This window comes from Mus musculus, chromosome 2 (assembly GCF_000001635.26).
Source record: "Mus musculus strain C57BL/6J chromosome 2, GRCm38.p6 C57BL/6J".
In the NCBI taxonomy this organism is placed as follows: domain Eukaryota; kingdom Metazoa; phylum Chordata; class Mammalia; order Rodentia; family Muridae; genus Mus; species Mus musculus.
In genome coordinates, this window is record NC_000068.7 from 163438048 (window position 1) to 163462500 (window position 24453).

General features: G+C 51.2%; 1 protein-coding gene and 1 long non-coding RNA gene across 5 annotated transcripts; both read left to right on the forward strand.

Moving 5' to 3' along the window:
- The first annotated feature begins 372 nt into the window (after positions 1–372).
- Gdap1l1 (ganglioside-induced differentiation-associated protein 1-like 1) lies at positions 373–17277 on the forward strand. Of its 3 annotated transcripts, none has more exons than XR_374461.4 (7): positions 373–678; positions 7934–8179; positions 9452–9625; positions 12519–12616; positions 13454–13568; positions 15537–16181; positions 16278–16928. XR_374461.4 is itself a non-coding variant. In NM_144891.2 (6 exons), the coding sequence occupies exons 1-6, from the start codon at positions 499–501 to the stop codon at positions 15878–15880; spliced, it is 1104 nt and encodes a 367-aa protein (NP_659140.2). In that variant the 5' UTR covers positions 420–498; the 3' UTR covers positions 15881–17277. The 3 variants fall into 3 exon arrangements, 1 of the variants encoding a protein (NP_659140.2); NR_153379.1 differs by having other exon boundaries at positions 429–678; positions 7987–8179; positions 16278–17277; NM_144891.2 differs by having other exon boundaries at positions 420–678; positions 7987–8179; positions 15537–17277.
- A 2436-nt stretch (positions 17278–19713) lies between these two features.
- On the forward strand, positions 19714–24008 carry Gm39979. 2 transcript variants are annotated; one of them, XR_001783534.2, is made up of 3 exons: positions 19714–21887; positions 22367–22553; positions 23605–24008. It is a non-coding gene; the product is annotated as a predicted gene, 39979 (long non-coding RNA). The 2 variants fall into 2 exon arrangements; XR_001783535.2 differs by having other exon boundaries at positions 22370–22553.
- Positions 24009–24453: the final 445 nt, after the last annotated feature.

Genomic DNA, 24453 nt, shown 5'->3' on the forward strand with positions numbered 1-24453 from the left:
GCAGAGAGAAAGTGCCGATGTGGTTAACAAATTACAATTCATCCCCTTCTGCTGTTGGAAACCCTTTAGGAAGGGGAACATCAGAAAATGGAGTTTCAAATAAAGCTATCTCCAGACACTACTTGTGAAAAAGGGTTAACAGACCTCTATACTGCCATTTATCTAAACTAAGAAGTGTTTCCGCAAGATTGAGAGGCACAAATGCGTAATTATGGTGAAGTCTTTGGCAGGTGACTGACCAACTGTGAGCGCTCTGGGGGGCTTGGCCCGGGTTTCTGCAACCTTCCCTCCCTAGGGCCCTCAGGGAGGACCTCCAGCTGGGAGGAGGAGGAAAGAGCCCCGGGATCCCCTTGCCCCTCCTCCTGCACCCAGTGAGTAATGACATCGCGGGGAGGGGGAGGAGGAAGAGGGGCAGGCTCGAAGAGGCCATGTGATGCTGGGCGCCAGCGAGCCGCTGCCGAGCCGCCTCCTTCCTCCTTCCTCGGATCGCGGGCTGTCATGGCGACCCCCAACAACCTGACCCCCACCAACTGCAGCTGGTGGCCCATCTCGGCACTGGAGAGCGATGCAGCCAAGCCGGTGGAGACCCCCGACGCGCCCGAGGCATCCAGCCCCGCCCATTGGCCCAAGGAGAGCCTGGTTCTGTACCACTGGACCCAGTCCTTCAGCTCGCAGAAGGTAGAGCGGGCGCGGGGTGCGGACAGGCGACTGGGAGGGGACCGGAGAGAGAGGCAGGTAGCACCGGGGGTCCCCGGAGGGAACTGTCCTGAGGGGCCGCAGAGCCCTGCCCCAATGCCAGGAGCATCTCCTTAGGCCTCGTTTCCTCCTGGGGACACCTGAACAGAGAGACAAAGGCCGGGGACAGACCTGCCCTGCCGGCAAGCGGCCTGATGGGGCTGAGCAGAGGAAGCCTCACTTTAGGCCAGCTTTCATCCCATCCACTGTTCCAGACACTCTCGGGCCACAGCTCTGAGGCCCTCGTTCTAGCAGGGGTCTTCTTCAGTCAGGGACTTAGGAAGTCTTTCCTCCCGCCGTCACCCTTTCTCAAGAGCTGAGAAGGAAGGAGTTAACCCATCCCCTCAGAGCAGCTGGCTTGCCCATCAGATTTGTTTTGCTCTTAAAGGCACAGACCGGCTTTGGCTCCTTAGACCACTTAGAACACTCCCCTCCTTTCTAGGGTAGGGGCAGTTGAAAGTACACCTTAGTACTGTCACCGGGGTTTCCGCTTTGTAGGAGTGAGATTAGGCTCTGCGCCCAATACCTGGTGGTTCTAAGGGACTCAGTCTCCCACCCTGCCTGGGTAGCAGTCCTGTCTGTAGCCAGTGGGTTCAGCACCATGGCCAGAGCCCAGAACTCGTTCTAAGGCATAGCTGTTTGTTACCTGACTACCCCAGCTCCCCACCGCCCTGTCCCATGCCTTCATTTTACACATGGGGGCCGGCAAGTATTGCTGAAGATAAATGCTTGGGAAAACAAAGACTTGGATTTGTGTTTTGGTCCAGGTTAAGTTTTATAACCTGAAAAATGGGATAGTGATAGAGGTAATAATAGCCACCAGGAACTTGAACCCCTCAGTAGAGTTTCTGGAGGGGCTGTTTAAGGGGTGACACAACAGTACTCCAGGCTGGCTCTACTCACACCCCACTGTGCCTTGAAATCACTTCATGATCCTGGCTAAGACACAGCCTGCCAGAATCTGCCCCAGATGGCTGTTAGTCTAGAGGCCCACCTAGGTGATACTGAGAAAGTTGGGCTACCTATCACTCTTTGGTCTCCCAATTTAGAGTCCTTGAGTCTGAGATTAGCCAGGGAGAGCCCAGTGGGAGAACCATCTTCTTCGCTGGCCCACTATGAAGCTTTGGATGCCTCGGTTTACCTCTCCAAAGGCTAAGCGCTCTGATCTGTAAAGTGGAATAAACATTGTCACTTCTGCAGGGGAGCTACCGTGAGGATGATGTGAAATTGTGTAGAGAGAGTGTTGCTGTTGATGCCTGGTAAGGGATGGAGGGTCTGTTGATAAGGGTGTGAGGATTTGTTAAAGTGTTAGGGGGTGGAACAGGGATCAGCTCAGTAGCAGAGCTTGTGCTTAACGTGAACGAGGCTCTGGACTCAAATCTCAGCATCAAAATAAAAATTGCTAGATAAAGAAGAGTCGAAGCTAGCCAAGGTCACTCTGAGACCTGTCCATGCATTTTCATGTGCTTACCAAGCACCTACTTGCTTGCTGAGTGTGTCCTGGGTTGTACACGACACTGGGGATTTGAAGATGGGTCAGACTGACCTCCAGTTCCCAGAACTCTCCCAATGCAAACCTTCTGGAAGCAGACCTCGATGACTGGGATACAATATGTGGTAGTGGGAGGCATCCCCCTGCTGTCCCTCTAGAGACTCTCCTGCTCCTCTCTCAGGGAAGATTCACGATTCAGCCTGAGCGTGGGGCATAGGTGGGCTGGAGTTAGGGAAGGGACTACTCACAGCAGCACTCCTTTAGGCTAAGTGTCTCTCAAGCTAGCTAGGCATCCTCGTGCCTCCTCCACCAGGGTACAGTCACACAGCCTGAAAGCAGCACACAGGAATAGGAGGATGGGTTTGACAATCATTTGGCTGGGTTCATATCCTCTTGGCTGTTTATCCTCTGAGTGACTCTGGGCAAGTCACTTCACCTGTCTATGACTCAATCCTCACCTGCAAACAGGGCCTTGCTTTTCTCTGGGCTCTGCAGATTGCCTGGGGGATTTCCAGAACACTGGTGTGTGTTAAGAGCCTAGTGTGCAGTAGGAACACAGTGGGTGCATTCCATCTTCCCCTTTGGCCCTTAGGCCAAGCTTGCTGCAGAATCTCTGGGAAGCCCCTCCTTGATTGTATCTGAGCTCTTACTTGCAGAAATGTCCTACCTTAGAGAGTGATGGCAATCCCTGTGGGCACTGGGGACTGTAGTAGATCCTAAGGGCAGCAAGATCATGTATGAGCCCAAAGTCTAGACTCTGGGCCTAGCCAGCTGGGCTGCCCCTGACTAGCAGGACTATATACACACATTACTTTGCCTCTTGTGTCTCAGTGATGCATTTGATAAACTGGGGGGTAAAGGCAGTATGTGAACTCCTGAGCATTGCCTAGAAAGTACATGGCATGTGCCAAGGACTCTGTGATTGCTGACTGCCATGAAGACACCAGTTGTGACATGAGACACATTCAGTCCTTGTCCCTCTCAGACCCTGTGGATATCATAACCTCTCTAGGTTTCACCTTGTTTGGTCTTTTGTGGGCAACACTAGTAACTCAACCTGAGGGTGTGAGGACTGAGTGATGCCATGCACGGTCATGGATGGAGCTCCTGATTGATTACACAACTGCGCACTGACGGAGTGCTCAGGCACTGTCCTGGGTGGTGGTCAGAGGCCACAGGGCTGGGAAGAAGCTAAGACTGCTTACTGGGAATATGAGTATGGCTCCCATATGTCCATGGCCTTCTCTGAACCTCAGTTTCCTCAATAGGAAAATATATCAGCTACCACCTGCCAGCATCCCTCCTTCCCCATACAGAATGAATAGCCTTTCCTATCCCAGTGTCCTCTACATTATATATACACACACAGATACACACACACACACACCCACACACCACTCCCCATCCCCCTTATATCTGCTAGGTTGTTTGTTTATTTTGTTTTGTTTTAGCTTGTTTTTTTTGTTTTGTTTTTTGTTTTTTGTTTTTTTGTTTTTTGTTTTTTTTTTTGGGTTTTTTTTTTTTTTTTTTTACAGAACTAAGCTACTTGCTACTGGCTAGCTTTGCCAGGTCATGCATAGTCTCTAGGCTTGTTTCCTCTTGTAAAGTTTGGATAGTGACAGTGTTGGGGTATTCACAGGTACTGGTACCACATCCCAGAGTATCTGTAGGGAGTGTATGCTTTAGTTCACATAAGGCTGTCTGTACATCACTTGGGACAGTAGACGGATGTAAGAGTGGCCTGGTGATGATCTTGCTATTTCTATGAGAGTGGTCTCAGGCTATCCTGGCACCCTGAAACATATCTGAGTAGAGGTTCCTTCGCCCCATCCTCTTGGACCCTTCCCCTGTCCCAGCTGTGCCTGCGAGGAGCCCTGTACCAGCCTTCAGCCCCCAAAGTTAAAAGCCTTAGGTCTGGGTCCTGCCAGGGACCAGTACTCCTGATTCCATGCAAGAGCTGAAAGGATAACTATCTCGTCTTTCAAACTCCTGGGCACTTCCTACCAGCCTGACCTACTGTGTGTTCAGCAGGATCCTCGCAATGGCCCAAAGGCACCTAACATGATTGGGAGTCAGGATGCAGTCACAGATAGCCATGGATCCTTCTCAGCACACTGTTTTCAGTTGAATAACGTCCCATGGTAGGGTAATTAGAGCAGAAAAGGACCCAGTTGTTTTCAAGGTCATCTATGGGAATATTTTTAATACCACCACTCCATGTAATGACGTGTCTTTCTGCACCAGCCCACTATCTGACACAGTCTGGAGGCAGGTCCTCTTCAAGTCCCAGTGAGTATACACATACTTTGAGTAACTGCAACAACTGTCAAGCCACACCCACACCCGACCTGTCTGCCCACGTCCTTAAAGAAGGGATAACAGTCAGGGAACTTCTGTCACTAAAGGAACATGTCATCCCTGCCCTCACTCACGGACTCCCTGAATTTATTTGCACATGGCTCCCTGCCTGAGTCTGGGAATCTTCATTAAATCATAGTACATAATCCTTATACTCCATTCCTGGTCCTCACCCACCTGTCCTGGCCTCCTGATGCTTCAGACATCTCCCTATGACTCTGCTTTATGCCTCTGCAGCGGATGCTCTTCCCCTGAAACTCCCTGCCCATGTCCTCACATGGATCTCTCCGTCCCCTTGTTAGAGTTGTGTTGAGATGTTACATCCTCATAGGTCTGCCTGATGTACCATCCTGTTCAAAGCTGTGTCCCTGTCTCCGTAAGACTCTGGTACTGTGGCCCTATTGCCTTAACATTTTACCTTTATCTGTCCTGCCTAGAGCATCAGCAATAGCAGAATGGGGTCTGTTACGTTCACCACAGAGCCTCCAGCACTAGCAGTGAGAGCAAGGCCTGGCTTGTAGGTTCACAATGAACATGTACTAAAAAGTGATGTGTTCATAAGCCATTGGTGTTTGATAAGCCAGGCGTAGTGGCACACACCTGTAACCCCAGCACTAGGGAGACAGAGGCTGAGGGTGAGATTTCAAGGTCACTCTTGGCTTTATAGGGAAGGGGAGGTTAGCCTGGGCTAGAGAAAAAAAGTATCTGCTTCAATAAACCAGTAGCTGTTCATTGTCTTAAATGGGGAGGGGGCATTGGAAAAATAAGTAAGGCTCGGAGGTCTTGAGTGCCTTTTACAAAGTCACTCAGCAACTACACTACTGGGTAGAAAAGCCAAGCCAGGCCATCACAACCATCCTACTGTGCATCGTCCTAATGAAGCAGCAGGAAATACTTTCCAGGCACCCACAGAGGAGGTAGATTCCCCTGAGATCGTGACACAGAGTGGCGACCCCCCTGGGTCTAACTAACCAAGTCTCCAGGAGACTGAGTGGCAGATGGCCGTGGTGGCTGTGTGCCCTTCCCTTGGGCCTGGCTTCCTCTCCGGGTTCCCTCCCCTGCACATGGCTCTGGCCTTCAGCTCCACTAAAGGTGAAAGCCTCCTCGGCCATCTGCCAGGGTGACCTGAGGCAGCTCCTAGCAGCTACTGTGTCTCTAAAGATAGTCCCTCCCCAGGCAGAAGCCCATACCTGACTCCCTCGAGGGAGCCTCAAGGCACAGCCCAGAGTGTGGCATGTTGGGAAAGGTGCCCTGACAGGGTAAAAGGCCAAGGGCAAGGGCAAAGGCCTGGTTTGGTCTTCTTTCTAGCCAGGTTGACCAGGAGCCCCTTCTCCCAGCTTGGCAGAGCCAAAGACCACTAGAAAAAAGGGACAGGGCTGTGTTCCGTGCCCAGCTCCACCTCAAAGCTTAGGGGCTTCTCCAAGACCCCGCCCCTCCCAACTGCCACTGCCATGGGTTCACATATGCACATCCACACATGCCCTGCCCACAAACACAAACTCTACTAAGCCGAGTACACACACTTTCTTTACACTCCCACAAGCACACTGTACACATGCGCACACAGCTGCCCACTCACTCACCTAGAGCAAACAGATGCTGCCCCGGCCTGCTCCCTCTGCAGTGATTCCTCCTGGTGGAACCAGAAATCCCTCCTACTACCCCAGAGGGAGCTGGTGGGAGGGGTGCAGGCCGGGAAGGAAGAAGCTGGAAGAGTGGGGCTTTTCAGATCACACAGCAAACATCGGTAGAGCCAGGTGGACTTCCATTCTTAGTGTTTCTGTCTATCAAACCTGCTGTCATAGTTTTCTATTGCTGTGATAAATACAAAACTGACCAAACGCAACTTGGGGAGAAAAGGGTTTATTTCAGCTTACACCTCTCGGGTAATAAACAGCCTATCACTGAGTGAAGTCAGGGCAGGGCAGGAAAGAAAGCAAGGCAGGAACCTGGAGGCAAGAACTGAAGCAGAGGCCCTGGAGGAGTGTGGCTTACTGGCTTGCTCCCCATGGCTTGCTCAGCATGCTTTCTAATCCACCTGCCCAGGGACCACCTGCCCAGGGCTATCGCTATCCCCAGCGATCTGGACCCTCCCACATTGATCATTAATCAAGAAAATGTGCTTCAGACTTGCCTACAGCTGGATCTTATGGAGGCATTTTCTCGTGTTCTCAGTTGTTCCCAAATGACTGTAGTTTGTGTCAAGTTGACAAACACTAGCCAGAATATGGGGTCTGATACAAGTGGCTAATATCTATCACCCTAATGTGTGCTGGAACATCATACAGGATTGAGCTTTTACTCCTCCCACGGCCTTCTGGGGGAACACAGTAGGATGCCCTACAACACGAGGCTCCCAGGAGTAAGAAGACTTTTAAAGTCTTCTGGGTTGGAACAGGTGGAGCAAGCCTGTGATTCTGACACTAGTCCCCCTCTTCTGATACAAAACCTGGACTCTCCGAGGGGGTCGGGATGCTCAGCCCATGTTTGCCATCTATGGTGTGGGAGGACATAAATGCTCAAGAATTGGCCTCTACCTCTTTCGGGGGTGGCCTCCTGGCCCTGGGTTGGAGCCAAACAATTGGGGGAGGCAGCGATGGAGTGGATTACCACTACCCCCTTTCCATGGTCTAGGAAGAGACCATCCTCCTTTTGAGTCTCACCCCATAAGTGAGGCTCTAAGAGCTTCAGGCAAACACGGCCTGGGTCAGAAGAGTGACCCCCTCATTGGGCCCCTAGAGACATAAGGGAAGACTTGGGTGAGATTGGTGCCTCTCTTAGCTTTAGCTGCTCCAGCCTCGATCTGGCTACCTCTAGTTGCTGTTGCCAGCATCCATCCAGGCAATCAAGATGGGAAGGCATTTGAAACAACTCAGGACTATGTGACTATGGACACATTATCTTCTACCTCACTCTGTCCTGCAAATCATTTGAGGCATTTAGCTCTTGGTTATGATGATACTTGGAATTTCTGTGAATTTCCTGGCCAGATCCATCCCTGGAGTCCGGGGCTGAGTGTCTGCATCATGGTAACACTAAGTGTGAACTGAGCTCATCTGTGTGCTAGACACGGACTTAGAGCTATAAATACTTTCATTTGGTCCTAGGGGTTCAGGCAATTTGCCCACATCTGCACAGATGGAACCCCAGTCCCACATGTTAGACCCTTACTTAGCACTGCCCTGTGTTCTAGCCTCTGGCTGCATTCTTCTCCAATCCGAAAGCACAAGCCCCCTGAGCCATAGCCCCGCCCCCCTCAAGTGCCCAAGAATGGGCTGCAAGCAAGTGTCCCCTCTTGTGTGTGACCTCTGACCTCCCTTCCTGCATGCCTCCCCCCACCCCGGGCAGAGTGTCCCCTGTGTCCACCCGCCTTCCCCCCGCTCTGACCCTGGCGCCTGCAGGTGCGGCTGGTGATCGCTGAGAAGGGCCTGGCCTGTGAAGAGAGAGATGTGAGCCTGCCTCAGAGCGAGCATAAGGAACCGTGGTTCATGCGGCTCAACCTGGGTGAGGAGGTCCCAGTCATTATCCACAGAGACAACATTATCAGTGACTATGACCAGATCATTGACTACGTGGAACGCACCTTCACGGGAGGTATGCTATGCCCCCCAGGAGTGGGCAGGGATCCCACGGGCTGAACCTAAGCGAGCCATTGACCCATGGGCAGGACTCAGTGTTCCCCCCAAAAGAAACCAGATGCTACTGTGAGGGCTCAGATGCCTCCAGAGCTACACACCTTTCCCTGGCATGCCAGGGAAGACATGGCCCAGATAATTGGGGTGTGGCTCTCTTCTTTCTCTAGGAGCTCGATCAGGTTCAGCCCTGACCCTCAGGTTTCCCGCAGGCTCCCATAAGCAGGATGACATTTTCTCAGAGCCCAAAACCCTACAACCTCTAAGCATAGTCAGAACTAGACTCCCAGGGACCCCATTGGCATGCTCTCAGGCAATGTGAACCCCGAAGATACACACAGGACACCCTGGAACTTCTCTGCTCTCTCCCTGCCACCCTTTGGCTTCTGCAGGCTCAGTTGCTTGCTGGCTAGAGCAGGAGCCCAGGCAGCCGAGACAGTGGGCCCAGGGCCCGGGCTGGTATTATTTATAAGAACAAAAATCTGCAAGTAGGACATGGTAGCGCATGCTTGTGATTTAAGCCCTTAGGAGGTGGAGGCTGGAGGACCAGGAGTTCAAGGCCAGACAGTTACACAGTCAAGTTGGAGGCCACTCTGAACTACGTATGTGAGACCCCAATCCCCACTCAAGACAATTTGGCCTAGAACTCATAATGCAGACCAGGTTGGTCTGGAACTCACAGAGATCCCCCTGCCTCTGCCTCCCAGATGCTAGGATTAAAGGCGTGTGCTACCTCACCCAACCACAAAACAACTTTTTTTTTTTTTTTAAAGAATATAAATTTTCTGGGCATGGTAGCACATGTTTATGCCCTATAGTTCCAGTAATTTGGAGGCTGAGGCAGGAGAATCTCTAATTTGAGAATAGGCTGTGCTACATACGGAGTGAGATACTACCGCAATAAAAAAGAAGCATAAATATGAATAATTATTTGCCAAGTCAAGGAGGCTTAAGCTCTAAGCATCCAGCTTTTCAGCCCATGGAAAGCAGGCAGCATATGCTTCCCCTGGCTACTATCTGTAACTGCGAGGTGCTGGACCCTTGAGGTCAGCTTTGTAAAGCCTGGAGTAGCCACTGAGTCACCAGGATTCCTAAAAGCCAGCGGCTGAATCCCAGGAGGATTATTCTGGGACTTCTGAGTATTACTTTGGGGGGGAGCTCTAGGTTTCTGAGGGGTGAGTATCTAGGTGGGAGCAGACATGGACTCTGCTCCAGCCCTTGCTGGTATCCACAGAGCATGTGGTGGCCTTGATGCCCGAGGCGGGCAGCCCACAACACGCCCGAGTGCTGCAGTACCGGGAGCTGCTGGATGCGCTGCCCATGGACGCCTACACACACGGCTGCATCCTGCACCCTGAGCTCACCACAGATTCCATGATCCCCAAGTATGCCACGGCTGAGATCCGCAGTGAGTGCTGCCCCTCGGGCCCCCCTCTTTCCTTGCAGAAGGTCCTTATTCCTCACCTCGTGCTCCTGAGTCTCTCTATCCACCCTCCTCTCCTTCCTCTCTCCCTTTTGTCTTTCCTCCCTGTGCATCCGCCCCCCCCCCCCCCCGCCCCACCGCTGCTCCTGCCACCCCATTCAGATAACAGCACAGAGGTCTATCCACCAGCTTCTCTCCAGTCCGTGAGACCCCCTGGGGAGGCCCAGCTGCAGATACCTGAGGTCAAAGACTGGGAAAGGGTCCTGCATAGGTAGCCAAGAACACCGAGTGACATCAGGGTTGAGGTTTCTACAGAAGGCTGCAAGACACCCAATAGGTCTTTTTTTTTTTTTTCCTGATCTGAAGTCACCCATATATTCTCCTAACTACCAGGCTGCCTACAGTCAGTGGACAAGAATTACACCCAGTCAGACAGCCCAACAATAGTTTATTTGTGGGGATTTGGGTCTAGATTCTGTTATGGTATTTGGTGGCCCTAGAGGCAGAAGAGCCATGACCTTCTCTGATAGGTCCTACATACTCAGTAAGTGGTCACCTCCTCTCCTTCCCATCCTCCTCTGCCCCAGTGTTGTGCAAAGGTGGGTAGGGGTTGGGTTGTGGAACTCAGTCCTAGCTGGAAGAAACCTGTGAGGAAGACTCAGGAGCTATGCTGGTGCTCCCACTCAGTCAGCCACAACCTGCATGAAGCTGCCGAAAGGCAAAGATAACACAGCTTTTGCCACGCCAGGGTCACCACTCCTGGAAGTAAAGTCAAGGTCAGGCGATGACAGCGAAAGATAAGGAAACTTGGGCAGCCAGGGGTTGAGGGTGGAGGTCTCTGTACCAAACGCCAAAAAGACTCATGCCTTGAAGATTAGCCCAGAGTCGCTCTTGTGCATTTGAACGTGTGTACCAAGAAGTGCATACACAGATATCCACCAGGCATGGTAGCAGATGCCTTTAAACTCAGGTGTCAGAGGAAGTGAGTTCCAGGCCAGTCTGTTACACAGAGAAACCCTGTTGGGGGCAGATGTGGATATTCACTACAACATAGTGAGAAATATCACTGGAAACAATCTTGGTGTCTACAAGTTAGAGACTGAGTAAATTCATTTATGACGCTGTTATGCTAAAAAATAATAGTCACGTGGGATAGTCTCAAGATACACTAATGGGTGTAAAAAGAGGAGCGACCCAAACACATAGTGTGCCATCTGCTCTAGCAAGTCCTGAAGAATGCCCCAGGCTCTTCATGCAAGGAATGGTTCTGGAAAGGTGTATAAGAAACTGCAGTAGTGTTGGTCTCCAGGGAACACAGCTGAGAGTCTGAAGATAAAGTGGTAACTGTGGTTTGGTTTGATTTCAGCGTTTTTGAGACAGCCTTATGTAGCCCAGGCTGGTCTTGAACTCGCTATGTAGCCGAGGATGACCTTGAACTCCTGATCCTTCTGCCTCCAAGAGCTGGGATTACAGACATGCTTGTCACCCCATCTGACTACAAAGACTTATTTTTATCCCACCTCTTTTGCTTTTGCTTGCATTTTTAATTATGGATGTTTCAATGTCTGTATAACCTGTACACAAACCAATTAGTTAAAATTTTTTAAATCTAGTTTCAATATCAGAGTCAGGACAACACAGAGGTAGGTCCCAGGGTCACAAAATCCTGGGATTATGGCAACATCCAAGAACAAATGGGAACATTCATGAAAGGAGAAGAGGAATACATCCACTTGTGGGGCAGGACAGGTGCAGGACAGCTGCGGGACAGGTGCAGGACAGGTGCAGGACAGGTGAGGGACAGGTGTGGGGCAGGTGCAGGACAGGTGCAGGACAGGTGCAGGATGTGGAGAACTGAAGGACGTCTAGTGGAGGCAGAGTGGAACATGGGACAGTGGCAGCATCTCGTGTGGATTGAGGGGAAGGCTTGGAGGAGGGGGAGCCAGCTCTGTATTTCCCAAAGAGAATTTCCCTGAGAGAGGAAGTATGACCTTGGTTGCCATTTAAGTGAGTGGTGCTGTGGCCTGGCGAGGCTGTGAGCACCTGAGAACTTGCTCTGTAGATCAAATTGGCCTTGAACCCACAGAGATCCACCTGCCTCTGCTTCTGAGTGCTGGGATTAAAGGTGTGCGCCACCGCTGCCCTGTAAAATTAAATAAATTATAAGGCAGGAGTGGGGAGAACAGAGGACATGGTTAGTCCAGAAAAGGAGATGTGGGCTAGGGGGTTTGGAGTGGTCTGGTGCATGGGAATTTATTTGAGAGTCTGAGATGTACCCAGTAGGGACAGGGTTTGGGGCAGCTCAATGAGAGGTAGGGCAGCTGAGAGACAGATCCCATGGTCCCTGAAGACAAGCAGAGAGCTGTGCACAGAAGATCTTTGGAAGAGGGGGATGCGAGTGGGGTGAAGTAACACGTAGGAGACAGAAGCAGGAGGATCACCACAAGTTTGAGGCCAGCCTGGTCTATACAGCAAGTTCTAAGCCAGCCAGGGCTGAAACTCATACGAGATCATAGGTGGCCACTGAGTGATGATGGTCCCGATGGGGAGTGTCCTGTGGGGAGTGCTGGCGGAAGAGCCTTCAGGGCCTTATTTAAGGTGAGGGGCTCTGAGGACACCCCAGGCTGGGCTGGCTTCATCTGTCGGAGGAGACTCTGGAAAGGCGAAGAGCTCTGGGTTTCAGGTTCTACACATTTCCAGCATCATCTTCCCCTCCTCCTCCTCCTCCTTCTCCTCCTCCTCCTCTTCAAGGCTACAGTCTCCCCTTCAGCAAGGTTTACTGGCCCCTTGTGCCCCAGGCAGGTGACTTTCTCCCGGTCCTGTGGGAAGGAGAAGCCCTAGAGAGCAGGGAGACAGGACCTTTCCTATTCTTTCCCAGGACATTTAGCCAACGCCACCACAGACCTCATGAAACTGGACCACGAGGAGGAACCACAGCTCTCTGAGCCCTACCTTTCTAAACAAAAGAAGCTTATGGTGAGTGCCCTGCTTATGCCCCGCCCCCCAGACAGGGACAACCAGGTGCAAATGATTCTAAATGGAAGGTCAGAAGATGCTTTGACCTGGAAAAAGTACAGGTTGGCTCCTCCAATCATGTCTCCTCTACCATATCCTGGCTATTTGGCCATGGAAAATCACTGCTACACCAGCCTCTGGTTTCTTATGTTGCCCCTGGAAACACATTCTTGCATCAGACAGTATGGAGAGATTGTTCCAAGGATATGGGAGAGGTAGGGAAGAGGATGTGGCCGAGCCTCCTCTGACCCTGCAAAAAGCTCTGGAATATGAAAGGCACCGTAGAGCTGGCCAGGCTTCAATACCCTGTATCAGTCAGCCATTGGCTACAGACTGCATGTGGGGGTGGGGATCATCTTCCATGTGCTTCTGAGCAGAATTGGCAGAGAGCCATTCTCTGGGAGAAGAACATCAGTGCACTTAGCACAGTGGTACCGTTGCTCCAGTCCTATGCCAGGGAATGTGGGCAAGGTGGCCGAGCTCACTGGACTGGCTCAGTCCTGGACAAGGGTACATTCAGTGGTGAGCCGTGTCACATACAGGAGGGGGTATTTGAAGGCAGAGTTTTGTGTGTGTGTGTGTGTGTGTGTGTGTGTGTGTGTGTGTGTGTGTGCATGCATGTGTGTGTGTGTGTGCATGCATGTGTGTGTGTGTGTGTGTGTGTGTGTGTGCATGCATGTGTGTGTGTGTGTGTGTGTGTGAGGGTGTTAGGCAGAGCTCCTCCATCATCTCTGCATATCATGGCTCTCATGAGACCAGCTCACGCTGGAGCACCTCTCCTGCCTGTCCTGCCCGTAGGCCAAGATCCTGGAGCACGATGACGTGAGCTACCTGAAGAAGATCCTCGGGGAGCTGGCTATGGTGCTGGACCAGATTGAGGCGGAGCTGGAGAAGAGGAAACTGGAGAATGAGGGTAGGTGCCATACAGCGGTGAAGGGGTCAGCCCACCTGCTTGCCCTACCCACTCTGTCAATCCCCAGCCTCTTTCTCCCAGAGACAGATCCCAGAGCCTTGCCAGCTGGTTAGGATCAGGAGCTGCGGAGTCAGGCAGACTTAAGTTCTAGGACTGCAGTGGCCTTGACAAGTCCCGCCCTGTACTGGGACCTGGGTCTCCCATACACAGAGTGAAGAGAATGACAGAATCATTGAGACTTTCGGAGTACTCGGGATGGTAGCATGTGGCATGCGTTTACTCTGTGGGTGAAGAGGACAGTATGGTGACTGTTAGCATTCACAGTCTCACCTGACCCTGAAAGGGGACATCTTTGGGCTCTTACTGCTGCTGCAGGGTAGGTCTCAGACCCTGTCATTCCAGCTTCTCTCCCGCCCCACACCTTTGCAGCAACGCTAGCCTGGTGTCCCCTCTGTGACAGTCTGCCCCATCAGCTGATAGCCCACGGTCGTTCTGAGCTCACCTTGCAGTGAAGATTGACTGTAAGCTTCTGATTCCCCCCACTTCAATCTCTCAAAGGTTGGGATTACAAGACATGTTCTGCCATGCCCAGGTTTATCCAGGGCAAGGGTTCAAGCCCAGGGCCTAGTGCATGCTACCGATGGAGCTATGCCTCAGCTCCTTCAATTTGAGATTGATAGTCTATGAAGCCCCTTGAAAAGATGGCAAACACCTACGGAGGAGGTAGATTGAGCCAGTCACCTCTGTAGGAGAATACTGCTTCAGGCACAGGAGATTGCCAATGCAGGGCGCTGAGGTGAGATCGGACTTGGCATGAGGCTCCGCAAGGTGTGGTGGATAAGACTCAAGAGGGAAGCAGACTCTTGGGCCTGGAAAGAAGTGGGGGCAGCACACAGGTAAGACCACAGGGCTTTGCTCTGTCAGTGAAGCATCGGTTTGACAGGTCCCACTTAGACCTTAACAGGATCCCTCTGTGTGCTGCTGTGCTGATAGTAGATAAGGAGGCAGAAGCGGAGTCAAGGGAACCATTTAAGAAACACTGTGATCACTTGGGGAGGAGAGAGTGGTAGTTCAGGTTGGGATGGTGCAAGAGGAGACACTAGAGTGTGTGTGTGTGTGTATTCTGAAGAGAAAGCTAATCAGATGGACTGGCAGACTGACTATGCGCGAGACGGAAGAAATTGTTCCCGGTGGCACCTGGGCTCTGGCACTTAATAGAAGGGGGGAGAGACACTACTGCAGTGGGGTGTGGTGAGCTTGGGAGCCCCAATCCAGAATTCCCTGCTGGACATGTTTAATGTGGAATGCACAGTGACACTAGGTGGAGCTATCAACCAAACAACGTAAGTCTACAACTTTAGGTGATGCAGCCTATAATTCCATCATTCTGGAGGTTGAGGCAGGAGGATCACAAGTTTGTGGCCAGATTTGGCTTTAGAGTCTGTTTCCAAAATTGAGAGAGAGAAAGAGAGAGACAGAGACAGACAGAGACACAGAGACAGACAGAGGGGAGAGACGGGGGTTGGGGTGGGGAGCAGGGAACGTAGTTCAGTTGGCAGAGCGATTACCTAGCTTGTACCAAGTCCTAGGTTTGACTCCCCCAGCACTGCATAAACTTGGTGTGGTGGTAAAGGCCTACAATCCTAACTCTCAGGCGTGGACAGGAGGATGAGACAGTCAAGGTTATCTTCACTGTAGTGTATTGGAGGACAGCCTGAGCAACACAGGACCTTGTCTCAAAAAAAAAAAAAAAGAGCAAACCAAACCAAAGCCAGGAAAAGCATAGGGCAGATCTGTGCAATTTACAAATCAGTTGACTTGAAGGAAGAGCGGAGAAGGCTGGTGTGAGGATATGGCGGAACTGCTAAGAAGGTTTGGGAGGGAACGGCCTCAGGAGAGAGACACTGGCAGGCAGACCAGAGCCAGGGCTTCCAAGAAGTGAGCACCAGGTGTCCTCTCGCTCTCTAGGGCAGACGTGCGAGCTGTGGCTCTGTGGCTGTGCCTTCACCCTGGCGGATGTCCTCCTGGGAGCCACCCTGCACCGCCTCAAGTTCCTGGGACTGTCCAAGAAATACTGGGAAGACGGCAGCCGGCCCAACCTGCAGTCCTTCTTTGAGAGGGTCCAGAGACGCTTTGCCTTCCGGAAAGTCCTGGGCGACATCCACACCACTCTGCTGTCAGCTGTTATCCCCAACGCGTTCCGACTGGTCAAACGGAAACCGCCATCCTTCTTTGGGGCATCCTTCCTCATGGGCTCCTTGGGTGGGATGGGCTACTTTGCCTACTGGTACCTCAAGAAAAAATACATCTAGAGCTGGGCTGGGGCCTGGTGTGTGACTGGCAGTGTCTCTGTGCTGTGTGCTTCCCAAATCCTGCTCAGTTACTCACTGTCCCATGAGCACTGGACAGACCTTCCTGCCCCTTCTTCCTAGTAATTCTATTGTCAGTGTGACAACATTCCATAGTTTAGAAGTAGACATTGTCAACGCCGTGATTTGAGGCTATGGCTCTACCAGAGGACAGAGAGAGAAAGCGAGAGAAAGGCAATCCAAATGTCTTTTCTTCTGATTCAAAGACTCAAGACGTTACTGTGGGGACTGGTTAGCATCTGAGGTGAGTCCCAGAATGTTCCACCCAGCAGGGCCCAGGTTCTGGGAGGTGCTGGGGACTCAGAGGGCCTGACCCCAGCCTCCCGTTCCCTCTTGGCAGGGACCTCTTCTATAGGACAAAGCCAACCTGGAGACCCAACTCATCTAACCAGTACCTCTGTCTGGGCCTGGAGAGCCAGAGTCCCCGTGGAAAGTCTCTGAAGACCAGAAGGGGTCTCATTCTTCTCCTGGACATGGACTGAGACAGCAGTGGCTCAAGCCAAGCAGTGGCACCCTAAAACCCATCTCTGGCTGGGATCAACTAATTCCATGGGCACACCCTTCACCCCTTTCCTCCTCATTGGCCAGCTGGTGAGGGTTGGCACTTACCTAGAAATCCCGAGGCAGCAGCGCGTCAGCCACTCCTACCTTGAGTTGAGTTCCCACCCTTCCTGGTGGGCCTCTCAGCAAAAGCCATGTTGACCTTCCCTCCCAAGGTCATTCTCAGCTCAAGAACAGGGGTGCGTCCCTCACGGTCTCCACCTCTGAAGGTCCTTCTCAGCTCACGAGCGGGGGTGCATCCACCTCCCCCCCTTTTTTTTCCCAGAAACTCCTCATACTGCATGCAGTGGGGTCTCTCCTCCACACTGCTCCCCGGGTCTCACTTTCCTGTGCCTTCTGCATGTTGAGAAAGGGTCTGGGTGTCACTGCCGCTCATGCTTAGAGTCCCCAATAAAGCATCCAGGAGGAGCGATTGCTTTTCATTTCTAAACCGTGTGGTCCTACTCAACTCTCATTTCCAAAGTCAGGACAGAGGGCTGGAGGTGCGAGGTTTCAGATCCAGCTCTTCCGAAGATCAAGCTCACCTGGCAAGGCGGCCATTGACTACCTTCCCAGCAATTGGGAGGCCAAGGAAGGACAGAAGGACAGAGACAGATCGCCTGCCGCAAGAAGCTTCTGACATGGTCATAAGTCCACTTATGCATTTGGGTACCGAATTTCAGCTTACAGAGTGTGTTTACATCCATTTGCTTACCTCTGCTCTTCGGGGTTGACCACGGCATCTGTCCCCATCCAAATTTCTAAGTGGGAGAAACATTAAAATGCTCACACATGAGAGGATATAGCTTGTTCCTGAAAAGGCATAGTTTTATTTATTCTACAAAAAAAAAAAAAAAAGCAAAGCATGAAAATGTGTGTGTTTTCAGCAAGGTTACAAGAAAACAAATAGGGCAGGAGATGTGGTTCCATTGGCAGAGTGCTGGCCCAGCTTGCATGACGTCCTGGGTTTCATTCCCCAGCATTTCATAAGCTGGGCACAGCAGTGCACACCTGTAATCCTAGCACTTGAGAGGTGCAGAAAGGAGGATCAAGTTCAAGGTCACCCTCAGGTAGTGAGTCTGAGGCTAGCCTGGACTAAGTGAGACCATCTCTCAACAAACAAACAAAGAAATTGGGATGGAGAGATGGCTTGAAATTTAGAGTATTTGTTGTTGTTGTTTTAAGGGGACCCAGTTTCAAGTCCCAGCACCCACACAACAAATCTATGACTCTACCTGCAGGGGACTGGATACACTCTTCTGACCTCACATGAAAATAGTCATGGCCAGGACATGACAAGGATGGATTTGCAGACCCAGGAACTGCCTGGCCCTGTCTACCCTAATGGGCATCCACGAAGACCCTTCTCAGTCTTAATGAATATTCTATTCATGAACAATGACACATGGATGCTAGTGGGGTAAACACCCCACGAAAGGACATGGCCCTAAAATGAGGCTCTCAGAGCCCTTCTCTGTCCCATCTCTAGAGGAGGCAGGAGGCTGGATTCTACTGGAGTCTCTAGTTGCAGCATTCACAATCCTCCTTCACATACTGTAATATACAAAGCAGATGTAAGTGTATAAGCATTGTTAGCCTCCTATTTCACCTTTAAAATACACACACACACACACACACACACAAAGAGAAAGAGAGAGAGAGAGAGAGAGAGAGAGAGAGAACTGGCCCCTAGGCCACCACTAATCTTAATTGTTGGGAAACCATGTGTCTTAGTCAGGGTTTCTATTCCTGCACAAACATCATGACCAAGAAGCCGTTGGGGAGGAAAGGGTTTATTCAGCTTATACTTTCCACATTGCTGTTGGTCACCAAAGGATGCAGGACTGGAACTCAAGCAGGTCAGGAGGCAGGAGCTGATGCAGAGGCCATGGAGGGATGCTGCTTACTGGCTTGCTTCCACTGGCTTGCTCAGCCTGCTCTCTTATAGAACCCAAGACTACCAGCCTAGGGATGGTCCCACCCACAAGAGGCCCTCACCCATTGATCACTTATTGACAAAATGCCTTACAGTTTGATCTCATGGAGGCATTTCCCCAATTGAAGCTCCTTTCTCTGTGATAACTTCGCCTGTGTCAAGTTGGCACACAAAACCAGCCAGTACACCCTGCTATCCAGTTCGTAGTCTACCATGACCAGACAGCTTCCTGAGCTCAGAACAAAATGGAGGACTCCGCTTTCAGTGGGACTACCTTTCTCTTCCTGACTTTATCTGGGGAGCCTGACCCTCACCTCTTCTACCTGAGGAATGTCACATAGTCCTTGATAAAATTATAAGTTCAACTCCCTTTCTCCCAATAAAAACCTGTCCAGTGAGCACCTAAAATGCCTCGCTATGCAAATGAGGCATTCCCAATACCTTGAGCTTTACCCAATTACATTCACCCGAAAAGCCCTGTCCCACTCCCCAAGGCTCATATTGCCCCTGCTCACCCCAGTAAGCTATATACACAAGCTCACTGCCTACAGGTTCTGTTTCAACAGTGTCTCAGCCAGTTGGGGCAGTTTATTGGAAAAATGACTTCTACCCCAGTAGTCTGAGGGTGGCTGTGGTTTTCTGTTAATCTCTTATGGTTGGACGTGGACGTAGTCCCTTTCCATACATTATCTTCTGTGCCATCATGGTAGAATGGCAGCCCAGCGTGCCTTGAACAGTAAGTACCAATCTGCCTAGCCAGGGGACAAACCATGTTTTTGTATATAGTGCCAATAGTATATGCCCAACATGAATGTCTAACTCAATGACACCATTGACATCTTCCCAGTTGGAACTATAATCTCTATACCATCCAAGACCATGGATGGAGAGATGGCTCAGTAGTTAAGAGCACCTGCTACTTACTCTTCTAGAGGAGCTGGGTTCTATTCCCAGCACCCACGTGTCTGCTCAAGACCATCTAACTCCGCTTCCAGGGAATCTAGAATGTCCTCTTCTGATCTCCTTGAGGCAAAACGTTCATACATATAAAAACATTAAAAAAATAATCAAAGCCCAAAATTTCAGTCTGGGAAGTGAGCTATTTTTCTTTTTGCTATAACAATATATCCAGAACCTCAGGGTGGGTCCTTTCTCTTCAGTTACACCTGAGGAAGATGGACCACCACAAACAGACCCAGAGGTATATCTCCTAGGTGATTCTAAATCCAATCAGATAGACAGTGAAGATGACCCATCACAGGAAGCAAGTCTTGTGCCTGGGGTACATGTAACCATGGGAGTAGATGTTCCCACTTCCGTCTCTGTACTCCTGGACTCGGGCTTTCCCACTGTTCCACTGCAGGGGAACACACACAGGATTGGTGGTGACCTCTAGTTCAGAACTATAGCTGCACTGTGGTGTCCCCCAGCTACCCTGGAACGCACCCTTCCTGGTCCACTTCAGTGCCCAGCTATTGGGTAAGAGAATACAGCAGCATACTGTGAGGGTCTAGCTAGCCACATTTCTCTTGCTGAATCATCAACTCTTTAGTGAAAAGCAAGACTGGAAACAGGGCATTGTGAGTCAGAGAAGGCGATCCCTTCCCTGCCCCCACAGAATAAGTACTAAAAGCACCTGTTCCCTCCACAATGTCCACATTCGATTTAGCCCCATCTGCCTTCTAGACGGCAGGTTTCTGTGGTGAGTGGGGCCATATCAGGAGCTCTAAGTCAGCTTTTGCTTCGAGGAAGGCTATGCCATGTCCGTTTACAAGCTGTAGCTCAGTACCATGGCCAGTCTGTGTGTGAACAATTGATTAAGCACAAGCGTGGCTAGGCAAAGAGAATGCCTTACATCTCCAAATCACAGCATCTTGTTCAATGGTCGCAGACAGTGGTGCTGTCTGCAGGCCCAGACCATCCTCCCACCCAGTGCCTACTGTCCAAGCACCATCCGCATGTCCTTCCTCTGGTGTCTACTTGCTTCCAGTCTCCCAGCCCTTACCATTCTCCTGGACAGCCAGGCAAAACACCAAGCACCATATGCCTGCATGGCCCTCAGTGTTCATCTTGGTGAAACGGACCACCTTCTGAGAGGTTCTGCTTAGAATTCCTTTTTCTACAAGCATCTGCCTCCTGCAATGCCTGCCTTGCTAGGCTGCAACCATCCTCTTCCACTTGGCATCCGGCCAGAGTTCCTTCCGCCTCTACCAACTGACCGGATAAGAGAGTCAGATAAGAGAGTCGGATAAGAGAGGCGGCAATGCTGCAGAGCAGGTGGTACTCTCCATGCCAGCGCACTCTCTCTTGAGGATGGCGAGCTGCTGTCCAAGGTCTGGAAGGGTAGACTGAGGGCGGGGCCGCTGGTATCCGTTCATTGAAGGTTGTATGGTTACTTGGTGCGGCCGGGTGTGGCATCCCTTTCAGGGCCCAGTGGCCTGTCTGAAGCTGCGTCTCAAAAGGATAATTCTGATCTGCAGAGGAGAACGTGACCTTGTGCCAAACGATAGGAGGGCACAGGCAGTTTCCTCCTCAGGTCTTCCTGGAAGGGCGTGGCTCATGCCCACCTCTAAGAACTTAAACACCATTGGATCTGCAGAGCCACGGGGTGAAGCTCTGCTGGCAGAGCATCTTAAACTGCAACCTGAATCTGCTCTGGAGCCCATTCAAGACTGGCAGTGCCGGGACTACTCAGTAAGCATTGGCGGTGCGCACAAACGTGAGTGTGCGCGGCCTCCCAGATGGAGAACCAGGCACGGCTGTCTCTTATTCTCAGCGGTAGGAGGGGGGAACCGGCCTTTCCCTTGGAGGGGCTCTCTGGAGAGGACACTCCAACCACTTCACTTCCAGAGAGAAGGCAAAGGTGCCCGCTTGCAGAGCCCGAGGATTTAAACTGGGGGGATAGTGTGTGTAAGCCTCCTCTATCTGCTGGAAGAAGGGCAGGGCAGAAGTGCGGTGTGGCTGTGGGCTCAGGATCTCCGGCAGAAGAGAAAGGATCACCACAAACCCGCCCAGGGCACACCCCAGGCCAGGCTCTATAAATAAGACCCAGTCCTCAGCCCTGGGTCACCTCCAGCATGGGAGCTGCAGAAAAACACATTACGGAGGACTCTGGGGCGGCAGCAGCAGCAGCAGCGGGAGCAGCTGTGGCCAATGATAGGCGAAGGCTTTGCCTGCTGCGGCTGTTGGGATATGGGAAGTGCAGGGGTGGGAGGAACGTGGTATTAGTTCTAATTATCAACTTGACACAACCTAGAATCACGGGGGAAGAGTCTCAATGAAGGGTTGTCAGGCTGTGACATGCCTGTGGGGGGGGCTGTCTTTTTTTTTCCTTTTTTTTTTTTTTCCTTTTCCTTTTTCTTCTGTGTACAGGTGTTTTGCCTGCATGTGTGCCTGTGCATCACATACAGACCTGGTGCCTGCCGAGGCCAGAGGAGGCCATCACATTGTCTGGAACTGGGATCACAGACTGATGTAAGGCACCATGTGGGTACTGAGAGGAGTCGGGTAAAGGAAGTGGAGAACATTGAGCTGAGGGTGAATTCTCGGGTGTCTTAACAGGAAAGACACAACCGAGCAAGTGAAGGAGCCCCACTAGCAAGATGAGTGGCAGACACTTGTGAGGTCCCTCCTCCACACCCTCGTTCAGTCCAGGCTGTCGCTTGGCCACCACTGCACGGCCTCCAACTATATGGACAAAACTTAACCTCGGAGGCGGGGGGGGGGGGGGGGGGGCTTAGTCCGGCATGGCCCTGAGCATCACCCTGAGAACCCCCAAACCTCAGCCAAGCTGAGGAGCTAGAGTTAGACTCCCCAGCAGTCAGACAGAGAGAGGGGCCAAGGCTAGATCACGAAGAACTTCCAAGATGGCCAGCTTTTTCCTCATGCTCCTGAGGGGAAACAAAAGCCTGGCAGCGTAAGACAAAGGCTCTGTGGGCCTTTCTTCCTGCCAGCAGGCCCTGCTGATGGGTTTAGCTCCTCAAGTTCAAGGCCAGATCAGGACGTGTTCCACAACAGCCATCCTTTCTTCAAACGTCTAAATTAGGAGATGAAGAGACCCTTCAGAAACTTAAAAAAACCCAGCCCTCAAGAAGAGAATGGATAGTTGGCTTCCAGAGTCCCATCTCTGCTTTAAAGAAGGTATTTTTCTGTGTGTCTGGGGCTTGAGAGTCCACTCACCCCCAGTTAAACGCCATTCCTCAACAGCCCATTCTGTCTGCTCTGCTTGCTGTTCAAATACCTGCCCTGCTTGAAAGTTTGCCTCCTTTTTAATCCTTTAACTGGCACAGAAGCACAACTCGCTGAGCTCCAGCCGGTAGGACTCAGCAGGCGGAGACAGTCCATCAGCAGGGCTACAATTGGCTGAACTCGCTGTCAGTCAAGGAGTTGGTTGGGGTTGAGGATAGTTGTTACCAGGCGTTAGTGCAGCACTCGCTGACTTATACAGTGGTGGTGCTGAGCTATGAAGCCGTGTGTGTGTGTGTGTGTGTGTGTGTGTTAGGAGATAAAGCCTTGCAATGATAAAGCCTTGCTATTTTCCTCTTGGTCCAGGTGTCAAGGAGCCAGAGTGAGATGATAGTAAAAGTCAGGTACCGGGACTGGAGATGGCTTGGCAGCTGAGCAAGCCTGCTCTTACCAAGGACCTAAGTTCAGTGCCCAGCACCTATGTAACTCTAGCTCCAGGGAACTTGATGCCCAGTTCTGGTCTCCGCAGGCACTGCACCCATGTGCATTTAAACACACACATATATACACATAGTTTAAAATAAAATATTTTAAAATGTCAGGTAAAGAAAAGAGGAAGAAAAAGAATTGTTGGGTCATGTGAGCGCCCGACTCACCAGCAAGAACGACGCCACAATAGGATCCTTCTGCACACGTTTATTGGGAGAGCATTGACTGCATAGGCGAAAGACCCTGAGCCCAGAAATGGTGCTGCTTATATAGGCCTAGGAGTGACGTGTCCATACCTGATTGGTTATGCTACCAGTACCTCATTGATATGCATCGGGCCAGGCAGTGACTCAGCAAAAAAACTCTTGTGCACATGCGCACATTGGTTGTTTACCCATAATCATGGGCTGTGGCCAGTGGTAGCCAGCGCCATCTTGTAATGGCATTTGTGGCTTCCCACAAGGTCAGTCAGTGGTAGCCAGCGCCATCTTGTAATGACATGTGTGGCTTCCCACAGAGTCAGTCAAGGACAGTCAGCTGTTGTGATGCACATGCTTAATCCAAAAACTTGGGAGGCAGAGGCAAGTGGATGTCTGTGAGTTCAAGGCCAGCCTCATCTACAAGAGTTCCAGGTCACCTAGAGGTACGTAGTGACACTCTGTGGTCCCCCCCCCCCCAATAAAAGTGACAAATAAGTCACTTGCCTTATTCAGTGTTGTGTAGTTCATTGTATGAATGGCACCAAGTGATTTCAGGGTTATTGGGGGCATTTGGGTATTATGGTCCCTTGGCTTCCAAGAGAGACATTCATTAAGCAAAGACAATCTTCTTCAATAAAAAGTGGTTCTCAGTTGGGCGGGGGTAGTACACATCTTTAATCCCAGCACTCAGGAGGCAGAAGCAGGCAAATCTCTGAGTTCGAAGCCAGCCTGCTCTATACAGAGAATGCCTGTCAAAACAAACAAACAAACAGACAGACAAACAACAAAAACAAAAACCTAAACCCAGACAACAACAAAAACACCAAAAAAGTGGTTCTCATATGTACCCAGCATTTTTAAAGCTTATGTTTACCCATCTATGATTTAGAAAGAATTATTCTTATCCCATGCTGAGTAACAGGCCCAGAGAGGCTCAGTGTTCTGCCCAGGATCACACAGCTGAGGGGCTGAGAGGATTTGAATGTTGTCTGCTTATCTTCAGACCCAGTGCTTCTAATCACACAAGCTGAAAAATCAATGTCTGACCCACCCACTTCCCCGCCTGTCCCTGTAGCACAGGGGTAGCTCAGGGGTGCACAGGGGCACCCGATGGTGGAGGTATTCCCTGAGAGTGCAGGTGGAAGTCAGGGACACATGAAAGGCGT

Bases quoted from the DNA above. Each gene is read 5' to 3' on its own strand.
- Gdap1l1 (NM_144891.2), top strand. From the start codon at position 499: ATGGCGACCCCCAACAACCTGACCCCCACCAACTGCAGCTGGTGGCCC. The intron at 9,626-12,518 runs GTGAGTGCTGCC...ATTCTTTCCCAG, and splicing joins TGCCACGGCTGAGATCCGCA to GACATTTAGCCAACGCCACC. The intron at 12,617-13,453 runs GTGAGTGCCCTG...TCCTGCCCGTAG, and splicing joins CTAAACAAAAGAAGCTTATG to GCCAAGATCCTGGAGCACGA.